Below are 15280 nucleotides of genomic sequence, written 5' to 3'. Positions count from 1 at the left end.
CGACTCGCCTGCTCTTACAGAAAAACAGGCTGCGTGCACACCTATTCCTCTGCAGTATCTTTATTTGCTTTCACACACAAACCTGACAGGGAGTTGATGGGATAGCAGGTGTTGAGGTCCCACAGTGTCAGCTGACCGTCCTTGGTTCCCGTCACCAGTGTGTGCGTTGGAGCGTACACGTCCATGCAGGTCACGCCCTCTTCATGGTCCATCTGACCCTGTTTTCATGACAACCATCATGAAGCAATTTCACAATTAGAACTCTTAAAATAAAATTTTTAAAAACCCCACCCAACAACAAACAAACAAGCAAATAAAAGGTGCCTTTTGGCATCATATTCTGTAGATAGATGTGTCTGCTCTTGAGTCATTTTATTACTTCCTAACTCTAGTAACACATCCTTTGAGTACGATGCCTAACACGTTCAACTGTTCCGTCAAGGGGCTATTATTGGCTGATCACTCACAAACTCATAATTAAAAACTCCTGTTAGTTAATGAAGACAGGAAATTTATGAAAGGCTTGTGTAAGACATGTGGAAGATGGTCTCTAATCTATCTCAAACTTGGACCAATAAAAGCCAAAATCAATCAATCAATCAATTAATTAATCAATTTATCAAATAATCAATCAGTCAAAAGAACTTGCCTGATAGTCAGTGGGGCTGACTGATTTCTGATCTGCTTGCAGTCGCCATTTCTGAGAAACAAACAAAACAGCATATAATGTTTTCAAAATAAAGGCACAACTTCTTTCTTTTAGGCTCCATTGAACAGCAACAATTATTATTTATACCACTAACTTTATCTCTAAATTTCAGGTGTACAATATATCAGTTATCTCTAAAAGTCTAACTCTGCAGCAGTATAAATGGATGACATTGATCATTTAATACACCAAAACAAACTTCTTCAAGACAAGCTCAAGAGATGCTATGCATTTGATTTGCTTCACACTGACAGCATCTTTTCTTTTCTTTTATCACAGTTACAGTCATGCAAATATGCATGACATATTCTTTCCTTTTTCCTGAGAATGCATGTTTCTGTTCTTCGGGTCCAACTCATGTATTTTCCTAAACAGTATTTTCCTACTATTTACATAACCACCTCAAACCTTATTGGTGTTTGTCAGTTCTTACCTTGACAGTCCCATCCCAGGAAGCAGTGTAAAGAATCTCTTCATGCCATAACATACTGGACACTGCACAAAGCATCCAACATTCATTAACAATAAGTTTGTGTAGTAAATCATTACATTGGTATTGACACCAGAGCCTGGGTTATGCAAGAAACACAGACACTGACAATCATGCTGGCATACAAACTGACACACACACACACGCACACACACACACACACACACACGCACGCACGCACGCACGCACGCACGCACGCACGCACGCACGCACGCACGCACACACACACACACACGCACACACACACACACACTCGCACAACACATTACCTGCATCATCATGTGCTGACAGTTTGTCCTGTACTCGCCCATACTCAATGCTGTAGAAATACACATTGTTGTCCCAGCTACCAACAATTATTGTTCTGTTGCCTGGCAACACAACACAGGAGGACAGTGCCTGGAACAAAAGCAACAACAAGAAGAATAAATTTGTATCTGACAAAAATTGGGTGAAATCATATCAAGAGAAAAAGAGCAGTGCACAAAGAGTTGAGTAACACCAAGAAGTCTGCATTGTTGAACTTAAAAAGCAAACACTATAATCTTAGCATAGAGATCACAGTTGAAATCAACAAGAAATAGCAAAATAATATGCCTATCTTAAAGTAGTGGTACTTACCATTGAAGACAGGTTTATACTACGCAGCTGTCGTTGTTCTTCAAGTGAGTACATCTTCAGCAAACCATCTGAAAAGGTTAAACTCATGAGAACAGCAATCAATCCCTTCACCTGAAGTCAACCAATGTACTTCAACTAACAACAAAAATATCTGCAGGATACATATCAAATGAACATGCTTTGGGACATATAGACACTTCCAAGGTCATGAACACAGCAAATCAAACAGTATAAATGATATCCCCGTACAGACAGACAGAAAAATGCACAAATAATATGGCAGGCTGGTCATACCTTGAGAAACAGACAAAATGCTCCTTTCATCTCCAGACATGTGCACCTCTGATACTGTGCTGAAAAAAGAAGAAGAAGGGTTTTTAGTTTTTATCTTCTTATTTTGTTCCTTTTCTCCCCCCTGCCATTCTGACTTTCTTAATTCTTTCCTCCCAATCCTACCCCCACCATCCCCATTTAAAAAAATAAAGAACTCAAGTTTCGATATGAATTACACATCATGTTTATCAATTCCGGTTCATCTTCTTGATTTGTCTTTTCAATTAATTAGCACTTAGTTCCGCATAGTCCAGATTTAACTATGTGGAAGTGACGTCACATGCTGAAAGGAGAGCGACAGTTTGAGATTCACTCAGTGGGACAGTGAATCTTACATCGGGCTAAATCAGGCGATTGCCATTATTTTCAGATGGAGATTGAGTTTTCTCACTTTTTGTGAAGAGTGTACTCATACTGCGCAGTGAGTCTGCTGAAGTTTTTCACAGTCACACTGTTGCCCTCTTTCTCCTGCTCTTTGTCTCCTGTGTGAATATAACACAATAAACCATGCTAAAAATCCTGATATGCTCAAACAACAACAACAACAACAACAACAACAACAACAACAACAACAACAACAACAACAACAACAACAACAACAACAACAACAACAACAACAACAACAACAACAACAAATGAATTAACATACATAACACTTGTTTCCCTGAACACTGCGGAGGTTTTCATTTCCTTTTCTGCCCCCTAAAACTACTCCTGTTGAAACAAAAATGTTTCATGTGTCCTCAAATTGTAATTATTGGTGGGGGTCTCACAAGGGAGGTGCATCTTCATTCCATATTTCATGAGCGGGGATGTAGCTCAGTCGGTAGCGCGCTGGATTTGTATCCAGTTGGCCGCTGTCAGCGTGAGTTCGTCCCCACGTTCGGCGAGAGATTTATTTCTCAGAGTCAACTTTGTGTGCAGACTCTCCTCGGTGTCCGAACACCCCCGTGTGTACACGCAAGCACAAGACCAAGTGCGCACGAAAAAGATCCTGTAATCCATGTCAGAGTTTGGTGGGTTATAGAAACACGAAAATACCCAGCATGCTTCCTCCGAAAACGGCGTATGGCTGCCTAAATGGCGGGGTAAAAAACGGTCATACACGTAAAATTCCACTCGTGCTAAAAACACGTGTACGTGGGAGTTTCAGCCCACGAACGCAGAAGAAGAAGATTCCATATTTCATTGTATGTCTAAATTCACACAAAAAACAAAACAGCCTCATAAAAAAATTGCAACCAGCGCCTACCTTGAAGGGTCTGTGTGTCCACAGCGGGGGCATCACCCCCCTCCAGACCCACAGTGTTGATGGGCTGTGGAGTGACCGCTGCAGCATCAACAGCTTTAGCATCAGCCGTGGGGTCAAGCTTCAGGGCAGGGGGGACGCAGGTGGCTTTGCGGTGGGGGTGTGGGGTGGTGAACAGCTGCTTAGGTGTCTGGCCAAACTCCATGATCTGCGTTTCTTTTATCTTCAGATCGTTGGGATCTTTGATGCTGTAGGAAAGATACGAAAAAGTCTGAAGCAATCAGAGTTGACAGTTTGAATTGATTTGTGTTGTTCTTGTGATTTATCCATAATTGTGATTAGTGTCTCAGATTTTCCTTGGGATTAAGCGCCTTAGCATGAACAACACACAACATAATGCGTGAGTAGAGGCATAGGTTATTACGTGTACTGATTTCATTTCCATGTGATACTCACGTATCAAGATCTACTGCTCCTTCATAGGTTATTACGTGTACTGATTTCATTTCCATGTGATACTCACGTATCAAGATCTACTGCTCCTTCGTATGTCATGTAGTGAAACACTGAAACACAAAGATTGGCAGTTAGCAGCAGCGCAATGACAATAATTATTAGAAATATAAAATGTCTTGACTCTGATCCTCCACACCACATTCTTGTCTCCCCTTCTAGTCTTCTTGTATGAGTATAATCGGTTTGTGCACAAACATCTCATTTACCAAGGATGGCCAAATCATCCGCCCGATCGCCAGGGGCGAGTAAAAAAGTCACCGGGCTAGTAGAAACTGCCTGGGAACTCACCAGGCTGGCCAGTGAACATTCTGGTCAAATGCAACACTTTTTGTTTTATTATCGAGTTTCAAAGCCTGGTATTCATTGCAGATGCATGAACTGTGGTACATGTATGTACCGGGCCGACAACATTTCTGACGGGCAAGTAACTTATTTTTTAACTTTCTCGCCCGGCTAGCGAGTTAAAACGTTGAGATTTGGCCATCCTTTTTTACATTTCTGATTCTGTCTTCAGACCAATGCTTTTTTGTTTGTTTGTTTGCTTAACGCCCAGCCGACCACGAAGGGCCATATCAGGGAGGTGCTGCTTTGACATATAACGTGCGCCACACACAAGACAGAAGTCGCAGCACAGGCTTCATGTCTCACCCAGTCACATTATTCTGACACCGGACCAACCAGTCCTAGCACTAACCCCATAATGCCAGACGCCAGGCGGAGCAGCCACTAGATTGCCAATTTTAAAGTCTTAGGTATGACCCGGCCGGGGTTCGAACCCACGACCTCCCGATCACGGGGCGGACGCCTTACCACTAAGCCAACCGTGCCGGTAGACCAATGCTAAGTGTCTCTTTAATATCAAACAGCCATGAAGGAGTGAACACAACGTTTTACAGAATCAAAAACAAACAAGAGGCGAAGCCATCAAGGCTCACGTAAGAAATCGACAAACAGTAACACAAACTCAATCACACACACACACACACACACACACACACACACATACACACACACACACACACACACACACACACACACACACACACACACACACACACACACACACACACACACACACACACACACACACACACACACACACACACACACACACACACACACACACACACACACACACACACACACACACACACACACACACACACACACACACACACACACACACACACACACACACACACACACACACACACACACACACACACACACACACACACACACACACACACACACACACACACACACACACACACACACACACACACACACACACACACACACACACACACACACACACACACACACACACACACACACACACACACACACACACACACACACACACACACACACACACACACACACACACACACACACACACACACACACACACACACACACACACACACACACACACACACACACACACACACACACACACACACACACACACACACACACACACACACACACACACACACACACACACACACACACACACACACACACACACACACACACACACACACACACACACACACACACACACACACACACACACACACACACACACACACACACACACACACACACACACACACACACACACACACACACACACACACACACACACACACACACACACACACACACACACACACACACACACACACACACACACACACACACACACACACACACACACACACACACACACACACACACACACACACACACACACACACACAGAGAAAGAGCATAGGTGAAATTGTGCAAGAAAGCGAGACACTAGATCTAGATCTGTCTGTCTGCATGTAGCCTACTTACAAGGACACGACTGCCAACTAGTCTCGGCCCGCTCAAAATAATAATGACCGAGACTGTCAGTACTTCCTTCGCGTGACGTCTAACCCTCTTACGTCATAATGTGACGTCACATTACATTGACGTCTTCAAATGTTAGAGTTTCTACCACAGACATACACACGCACAGACGCACGCACGCACGCACGCACGCACGCACGCACAGACAGACAAAGTTACGATCGCATAGGCTACACTTACGTGAGCCAAAAATACCTTCCAGAATGTCAGGAAAGCACAGATTTAAATTGGGGGTGGAGATGGTGGGGGGGTGGTCGTGGTAAAAAGGGAGGTTTCACTGTACTCACCATTATCTGCCTTCCAAGCCTCCTCTCCGCGCTGCTTGTGACCGAAGATGAGATCGATCCAGTGGTGAAGATGACGTGACACGTAGTCGCACTCCAGGGCTGACCGCAGCTTTTTGATGAAGTCTTTGGCGTCTGGAATATTCAGCATATATGAATCAGAAACTAAAACTCAAACAGTGAAACGCATGTAGCTCTGGCACGGTCATTTGTCCCCCCAATCTAGTGTATCTGAGTGAGAAACTAAAACAAACAGCAAAATGTATGTAGCTCTGACGCGGTCATTTTTTTCCCAATCTAGAGTTTAAAGGCTGCCATATACGTAGCGTTCATTAATTAATTCCTATTGTTTACATGTGCCAATAATGTTATAAAACTGTACCTAAGGGGATATAATAACGATTAGCTGTAGCTTTCGAACACAGAAAAAATTATTTCAGTATTGCAAAGTGGTTTTGATAGTGTCGAATGTAAATAAAACAGTCTCAAAGTGAAAGTGGATGTTTCTCGGAAATTGCGAAGTTAACAAGAATACAGAAAAGCGCGCTTTCCTGCTTAGCACAATACGCTACCACGCTAATCTGGCGTGTCAATATCACTACGTTTTGCACGTGGAAGGTGAGCGATTTCCTTCACGCGGGGATTGGCGACGCTGTACTGTCTGTGTTGACGGTCTAAAAATAGCCCAAGTCCTGGAGAACATAGCAATAAAGAATTAATTATTTCTCGTAATTGGTAAGGACTTCAAAGCTAAAACTTTGCAGGAAGCTTAATTTATACATCCCCGCAACGATGGGAAAAGCCCTGGAAGTAATTAAATAGGACAATGTCAGCCTTTAAGAGCCAGAAACTAAAACTTTAACAGCAAAAGCATGCAGTTTCATGTTTGTTTCCAATTCTAATTCATTGAGAAAACAAATAGGTCTGGAAAATTAAAAAAATAACCACAAAATCTTTTAGTAAACATGAAGAGAATATCTGGAAAACCCCGAGTAAGCTATCAAACTGGAAGAAGAAGGAGAAAGAAAATGAGCCTTAAAGTTTGATCACGGGACGTACTAACTCTCTTGGGTCAATGAAACTTAATATGATCTTTTAAAAAAAAATCCTAACAAGGGTTAACGGAAGCACAAAATATGCTGCAGGCTGGTATGGAAGACTGATCACTGACACTGACCTGAAGCCCACGGAGGCAGCGCGACATTTTCAACTGGCCGTCCATCATTCCTCTGACCAAAGTTCACCACCTGCAATTTCAGCACAAAATTTCGAGCTTCATGTTAAGTATGTTGCTATTTTGCCATGTGTGAGAATATGAAAATAATTTTGTTTAAATCAAGTACACAGGACCATAATATTCAGTAAACTTCACTATGACTATGTCATCAAAATTGGCACACTACTTTCATGTGGTTAAAATATTGTACAGAAAATAAATATCACCCCACTCAATGCAAGCCTGCGGCTAAACTATGCTTGGATCCTTAGCTCTGACGAAAACAAAAATCATAAAGAATTGTGAAAAAACACATGGATAACATAATGATGTATGTAAGGCTTCTTTTTAAGCCTACTGTCTATATGATACTTACCGAGACAGTACTATTCTTGCACATTATCTATTATAGGCCGAAAAAATTGGACAAAACGCTGAGTGGGTACAATTATCTCCCATAACCATGCGCCACCGTGGATCCCAAGCACTGTCCGAGTGCTTCCCCCTTACAGGATGTAGGTGGCGCGTCCTCTTTCTTTATGAGCTGCAGACCCTCAAAAAGCCCATAACATATCAAGAGGGGAGGCGGGAGGGAAACTCTAATAGTACTGTCTCGGTAAGTATCATATAGACAGTAGGCTTAAAAAGAAGCCTTACAGTCAATATAACACTTACCTCGACAGTACTATTCTTGCACAGAATACCAGAGTGGTGTGAGGGTGATATGTAGAGTATTAAACTCCTTAATCAAAATCACTTAAATCCAAGGATTAAGATACCCAGGCAATTTTCGAACAGTACTACCGTAAAAGAAAATATACCCAAGAAACATACCTTAGACTGACGTGACCATGCTGGCAACCACTGCTGTGTGGTGAACTCAATGTCAAAGTCCAGGCCACTCAAAGCTTGAATACCACTGAGTCTACGGCAAGTGGCTAAAGCGATGAGGAACAATTAGTCTTAAAAATCAGCAACTTGATACTGATGCCTGCCAGGGGTTCAAACTCATTGCTACGCAGGAGTTTGAGGACCAGAAAGACATCCCCCTTGGGAAATGAAACCCGAGGTTTAGACACCGCTGCATTGCTAATACCCGAAAGGACATTAGCGATGAGGGAGGACCTGATCAAGTGTTCAGATCTGCGACCAGTAGCGGCCGCAATCGTGGAAGCGATGGCAGATCTGTATCCAAGAAGAGTCTTAGAAGAAAGACTCTTCTTTTGATACACTTCCACCAGGAAGTTGGCCAAGTCCTGTGTTGAGGGATAAAGCGGCTTTATCCCCTTGGACAAGGCGAAGGTGGCCCAAGCTCTCCAGCGTAAGTCGTAGAGCTGATTAGTTGATCGCCTCTTAGCGTTCAAGGAAAACTCTACTGAACTCTTGTGCAATCCTAGTGCAAGCAGTTTGGAGCGCACAAGAGCCATGCGGTCAAGCACAGACTCTCTGGACGTGGATGAGGGAGGCATGATCGAGGCTGGAGCAGACCTCCCCCGTCCAGATCCAGAGGTAGAGGGTCTACGTGGGTGAGACCGCGAAGATCTGGAAACCACGGAGCTGTTGGCCAGTAAGGCGCGACCAAAATCAGTCTTGGTCGTTCCTGCAGATATTTTGCCAGCACCCTCGGAATCAGAGATGTCGGGGGATAGGCGTAAGCATCGAGGAGCCTCCACAAGAGAGTGAATGCGTCCAAGTGGAACGCATTCATGTCTCGAAAGGGGCTGACGTACCTGGGAAGCCGAGCGCTGAATCGAGTTGCGAACCGATCGATCAGAGGACGGTCCCACCTTGCCCACAGACGCTGTAGAACGTTGTGAGCGATGGTCCATTCTGTGGAGAGAACCTGATCGCCCCGACTGAGAATGTCGGCCAGGGCGTTCATTTTCCCCGGAACGAACTGGACTGACATCCGGACCTGATTGGTCTGGCACCAGAGCAGAATCTCCTCCGCCAACAGGGAGAGGGACCGAGAATTGGTGCCCCCCTGGTGGCGAAGGTAAGCTAAGCATGTGGTGTTGTTGTCCCCGTTGAAAATCAGAGGGGCCAAGGACAGGCCGAATGGGAGGGCCCGAAACTCGAACACTGTGCCCTCCCAAACGAACCGGAGCAGATGTCGGTACCCCGGGGCCACCAGGATGTGGAAGTAAGCATCCTGGAGGTCCCAGACATGGCCCAAACGTTTGGCCGGATGACCAACCGGACCGACGAAGGGGTTTCCATCTTGAACTTGCACCTGTGAAGGTACAAGTTCAAGGTGGAGAGGTCCAACACCGGCCTGAACCGGCCGTCCTTTTTGGGGACGGTGAACAGGCGGGAGCAGAACCCCCGAGAAGGCTGAGAAAGGGGGTAGACCGCCTTCTTCTCGACCAACGAGTTCACCTCGTCCTGAAGAGCCTGCCATCTGGCAGGGTCTCGAGGAGGGGGGAACGTCCAGGGTAGAGCGGACAATGGAGGTTGTGACGACAGCGGTAGAGAAAACCCCGACCACACCACCCTCAAGAAAAACTGGTTGGAGACCAGTCTGCCCCACATGCCGCGGGCCCGAAAAAGGGAACCGACGGACGAAAGAGGGGCAACTTGAGGGGGCGTCAACGTAGGGCCGGGACTCACTGAAAATTCTGCTGGCGGGCAGGCGCAGGCTTGCGACCACCCCCCCTGGTGGTGGTGCTTCCCCTTACCTGTCTGAGCACCCTTCGTCTTGCTTGGGAACGCAACAGGCGCCTAAGAGGAGGAAGAAGGAGGCAGTGAAACTGGCTTCTTCTTCTTCTTCTGAGGCTGGGAGCTGGAGGTGACTGTAGCACTTCTCTTACTCCCCGCCGCCGTCGCCGAAGCAGCGAGGCCAACCATCAGAGAATCAGTGTTCCTCTGGCGTGTGGACTCCACCACAGAACGAACAGTGTCCGGATGAAAGAGGGAAGAAGGCTGAGGAAACGTGTTCCTCAGACTCTTCCTCATATCCGGAGGCACTATAGAAGTAGGCAGAAAATGATCACGGAACAGGGCCAATAAAGTGGACCCGTGTTCCAATGGCCAATTCTGCCGCAGACGTCACGCACGATCGCACGGCATGCAAAGCCCGATCCACTCGAACCGTGTCAAGGACCCGAGTGGAATCGGACTCTGCCCGATCGGGAGGGTTCAACAGTGTGGACAGCGTGCTCATCCATGTCAAGGCCTGTGATTGGGCCTCGACTGTGGAAGAAACGGTGGCCTCAAGATTGTGGAACGAAGCAGAGCTCAGTTCCACCTTCTTGACCGAAGGCACCTCCCCAACGAACACATCACCGTCAGCCCCACCCTAAACACTCGAAGTCTGGAAAGGGAGAGTTCGAGAGTCAAAGGGAAAAGGGAGGGACGAAACAGATTGGACACGAGGAAACAGTGGAGGTGCGCCTCCCAAAGGAAAGCATGGCACTGAACCCGCGTCCTCCCGAGGAACATAGGTCGCGTTTGCACGTGAATCTGTACTCCTCAGGCGATGTGCTGCCGCTTCCACCGTGGCACTAAGACTAGGGTGGAACGCGAATTGCCGGCGGACGGATCGTTCATAAAACGAGCCGCCGGCAGACGCGGCGTGAGCCTCCCACGCCCGGGCCGAAGCGGACTCAAAGGACGAGAGGGCGTCTCAGGGAAGAACGTCCTGAAACTGTTCAAACGTCCTTCTAGCTGTGCGAGGACGAGCCTCCTGCCTCTCGTCCTCAGACCCCGGGTCCAGGTCCTGTGTGTCAACACTAGACGACAGACGCTTAAGAGAGGCATCCGTGACGTCAAGACGCCGCGTGATGTCTGTCATGTACTGTTGGAAAGTACGAAGCATAGCTTCGGAAGTTCCATCAGAAACCGGCAAGGGTAGAGGATCAGTGTTAACCTCAGGGCGACCCTGATCCTCCTCCCTATCGTCCTCCGACTCACTCTCCTCTTCACTTCCCGACAACTCCTCAAAAGCAGGAGTGTAGGGAGCTTGAGGGGGAAGAGCCGAAAGCGATGAAGCAGGCTGTGAAGAAACGCCCACAGAAGCAAGAGGCCGCGAAGACCCCTGCCCCAAAGACGAAACGTCTCCAGCAGCCGAAGGGGGAGAAAAACAACAACCCTGCGACTGTTGGGTCAGCCCAGCCAACGAACCCCCGCCATTTATAGACTGAACAGGAACCCATCGGGTCTGATCAGAAAAGAAATGGTCCGGTCCGGTCGGGGGTGCCGATCCGGTCCGGTAGGGTGGTCCGGTGTTCCGGTCCGGTGCCGGACCATCCGGAGGTCCCGTTCGGCACCGAACCATCGTACCCACAGAAGTGTTCGGGTGGTTAGGTCCGGACGTGGACATACCGTACCATACGGACCCGTGGTCCAGTATGGTCCGGTTCGGTGCCAGACCATCCAGACCAACAGAGGTGGTCGGGTGGTCCGGCACCGGGCCATCCGGACCCGTAGGTCCGGACCCGTAGGTCCGGACCCGTAGGTCCGGTACCATCCGGAGGTCCTGTTCGACATCGAACCATCCGTACGCACAGAAGTGTTCGGGTGGCTGGGTCCGGGCGTGGACGTACCGTACCATCCGGACCCGTAGGTCCGGTTCAGTGCCAGACCATCCGGACCAACAGAGGTGGTCGGGTGGTCCGGACCGGTCCGGTAGGGTGGTCCGGTGTTCCGGTCCGGTGTTCCGGTCCGGTCCCGTACCATCCGGAGGTCCCGTTCGGCACCGAACCATCCGTACCCACAGAAGTGTTCGGGTGGTTCGGTCCGGACGTGGACACACCGCACCATCCGGACCCGTAAGTCCGGTGGTCCGGTGCCAGACTATCCGGACCAACAGAGGTGGTCGGGTGGTCCGGTCCGGACCGGACCACCGGTCCAGTACCGGACCATCCGGACCCGTAGGTCCGGTCCGGTCCCGTACCATCCGGAGGTCCCGTTCGGCACCGAACCACCCGTACCCACAGAAGTGTTCGGGTGGCTCGGTCCGGACGTGGACATACCGTACCATCCGGACCCGTAGGTCCGGTTCGGTGCCAGACCATCCGGACCAACAGAGGTGGTCGGGTGGTCCGGACCGATCCGATAGGGTGGTCCGGTGTTCCGGTCCTGTGGTCCGGTCCCGTACCATCCGGAGGTCCCGTACGGCACCGAACCATCCGTACCCACAGAAGTGTTCGGGTGGTTCGGTCCGGACGTGGACCTACCGTACCATCCGGACCCGTAGGTCCGGTGGTCCGGTATGGTCCGGTTCGGTGACAGACCATCCGGACCAACAGAGGTGGTCGGGTGGTCCGGTTCGGACCGGACCACTGGTCCGGTACCGGACCATCCGAACCCGTAGGTTCGGTCCGGTCCCGTAGCATCCGGAGGTCCCGTTCGGTACCGAACCATCCGTACCCACAGAAGTGTTCGGGTGGCTCGGTCGGACGTGGACATACCGTACCATCCGGACCCGTAGGTCCGGCATGGTCCGGTTCGGTGCCAGACCACCCGGACCAACAGAGGTGGTCGAGTGGTCCGGCCCCGACCGGACCACTGGTCCGGCCCCGACCGGACCACTGGTCCGGTACCGTACCATCCGGACCCGTAGGTCCGGTGGTCCGGTGTGTTCCGGTTCGGTGCCAGACCACCCAGACCAACAGAGGTGGTCGGGTGGTCCGGTCCCGACCGAACCACTGGTCCCGTACCGTACCATCCGGACCCGTAGGTCCGGGGGTCCGGCAAGGGCCAGAGGTACTGTCCCGCACCGGACCCTAAGGTCCGGTACGGTCCCGTACCATGGGTCCCGTCCGGACCAAACCCGGAGGTCAAGTCCAGTCGGGACCCGTGGGTCCGGTTCGATCCCGACCCGTAAGCCTGGAACGTTCCGGACCCTTGGTCCGGACCATCCGTCACCCGAACACCAGACGCTAAGGAATGGCGTGGGGTCAAGACGGTCCGGTCGGAGGTGTCGGTCTGAGCAACAGAAACAATGTTCCCGTCGCCCTGACCATTCGACAGAAGTACCACGTTCTGTCGAACACCTCCACGTCCAGTAACTAGTCGGCCGGAGCGTCTTAACAAGAGGGACAGCCACCAGTCACACGGACGTCAGAGGGAACCGTAGTAGCAGTGGTCGTAGGCACGAAGCCTGAAACCCCTGCCCCCACAGGACCGCCCTGAACGGGGTCAATTCGCATCCCAACCCCAGCGGGGAGGGAATTCAGAGACCCCGTCATCTCCTCCGATCTCCCCCCCCAGGAGGCCGAAACTACTGTCGAAACAGCAGCAGACGACCCAGCGAGGGAGTTCAGAGGAGGACCCGTGTCCCTCCTGGCTTCCACAGCGGTGGAAACCGAGGAGGGCACAGGAGAGGCACCGGAAAAAGGAAGATTTTAATGCCAACTGCACCCGGTGTTCCCAGGCGGTCACCCATCCAAGTACTAACCGGGCCCGACGTTGCTTAACTTCGGTGGTCGGACGAGAACCGGTGTTTACAACGTGGTATGGCCGTTGGCTGTCAAAACCTGAGTCTCTCCAGTAGCCCCTAGATCGGATTCACCAACCCCCAAAGAGGGTTGGGAATCGACCTGCCCCCGGATTCGAGCCAGGGAGGAGAAGGAAACCTTCCCCCCAGGCTTGAAACCGGGAGGAGCTGAAGCCTGAGACTGAGGGCCGGACAACGGCGTCGAAGGGGGGGAAGCCTGTTCCACTGAAGGAGAAGGAGAAAGAAGCTTTTTCTTTCTCCTCGACCTTCCCCGAACCTTCGACGGCGCAGCCCCGCCCGAAGTCCCAGGCTCAAGCCCAGCCTGTTTGAGCAAGCTCGCATTGAGCTTGCTCAAACAGGCTTTCTCCGCCCTCCCTCGCCGCAAACGCAAAGCGTTTGGGGAGGGAGAGTCGGAGCGCCGAAAGATCCCCTTCTCCGTGCGTAAAACATGACGCTGGGCGCCCGGAGAAGGGTTGCCCCCGGCAGACTCTGGTTCCGTAGAACCAGAGCCCAAAACAGGACGAGACATCCTACCTCGCCCTGTACGTACCCTTAAAGACCGAGAATTAACAAAATTCAAAGAAAATTTAGGTCAATACTCAAGTGAATGCGGCGAAACGAGAAGCAGACGACCGGTCACCACGAAGTAGGACGGGAGGCACGCCGAGTCCGCCACACAAAAACGGAGGCACAAGTTGAAGGAAACACAACGTAGCCTCAAGCCAGAAGTGGAATAACACACAATAATCCAACAGGTGATAGTCCACACAGAAAAGAAGCCTCTTAGTCCAAAATAATCCGGGAGCGTAGCAGAAACACAGCCGGTCTGACACGCGCGAAAAAAGAAAGAGGACGCGCCACCTACATCCTGTAAGGGGGAAGCACTCGGACAGTGCTTGGGATCCACGGTGGCGCATGGTTATGGGAGATAATTGTACCCACTCAGCGTTTTGTCCAATTTTTTCGGCCTATAATAGATAATGTGCAAGAATAGTACTGTCGAGGTAAGTGTTATATTGACATCTATATATATATACGACTTGTGTCTGTCTGTCTGTCTGTCTGTCTGTGTGTGTGTCTGTCTGTGAGTTCGCGATGCACGGCCAAAGTTCTCGATGGATCTGCTTCAAATTTGGTGGGCATATTCAGGTAGACCCGGGACAGGACACAACCTGGTCGATATTTCAACACGTGCTCTCAGCGCGCAGCGCTGAACCGATTTTGGTTCCACCTCAGCTATTTTGGTTCCACCTCAGCTACCCGGGCCCCCATACCGACACACCAAAGCCAAAGTTCTCGGTGGATCTTTTTCAAATTTGGACACCGTATTCAGCTACACCCCGGACACAATATCATCGATGAGATATTTCAACACGTGCTCTCAGCGCGCAGCGCAGAACCGATTTTGGTTTTTGTGTTCATTTCACCATTATAAGTAACTCTTCCTTATCTTTTCATCTTCTCCAGGTTTTCAGCGTTTACCTCCCTTCCTTCGTATGGTGCACTATAGTATGAGTG

The 15280-nt window shown here is 49.7% G+C and overlaps 1 protein-coding gene and 1 non-coding gene across 2 annotated transcripts in view; both read right to left on the bottom strand.

Moving 5' to 3' along the window:
- The window catches only part of LOC138962716 (protein FAN-like), a 47219-nt gene that overhangs the window by 12526 nt on the left and 19413 nt on the right, over positions 1–15280 (bottom strand). Inside the window, exons 17-27 of the mRNA XM_070334648.1 lie at positions 7285–7354; positions 6111–6242; positions 3926–3968; positions 3406–3650; positions 2545–2635; positions 2115–2173; positions 1821–1888; positions 1469–1598; positions 1143–1204; positions 650–700; positions 83–218 (exon numbers count right to left, since the gene is read on the bottom strand). Coding sequence (XP_070190749.1) covers positions 83–218; positions 650–700; positions 1143–1204; positions 1469–1598; positions 1821–1888; positions 2115–2173; positions 2545–2635; positions 3406–3650; positions 3926–3968; positions 6111–6242; positions 7285–7354 — 1087 coding nt within the window. The remainder of the gene's footprint in view (positions 1–82; positions 219–649; positions 701–1142; positions 1205–1468; positions 1599–1820; positions 1889–2114; positions 2174–2544; positions 2636–3405; positions 3651–3925; positions 3969–6110; positions 6243–7284; positions 7355–15280) is intronic.
- On the bottom strand, positions 13675–13793 carry LOC138951306 (5S ribosomal RNA). Its single transcript, XR_011451097.1, has one exon. It is a non-coding gene; the product is annotated as a 5S ribosomal RNA (ribosomal RNA).

This window comes from Littorina saxatilis, linkage group LG1, assembly GCF_037325665.1.
Source record: "Littorina saxatilis isolate snail1 linkage group LG1, US_GU_Lsax_2.0, whole genome shotgun sequence".
NCBI classification, from domain to species: Eukaryota; Metazoa; Mollusca; class Gastropoda; order Littorinimorpha; family Littorinidae; genus Littorina; species Littorina saxatilis.
Note: the sequence above shows the minus strand (reverse complement) of the source record. Positions and strands in the feature narration are given on the sequence as shown.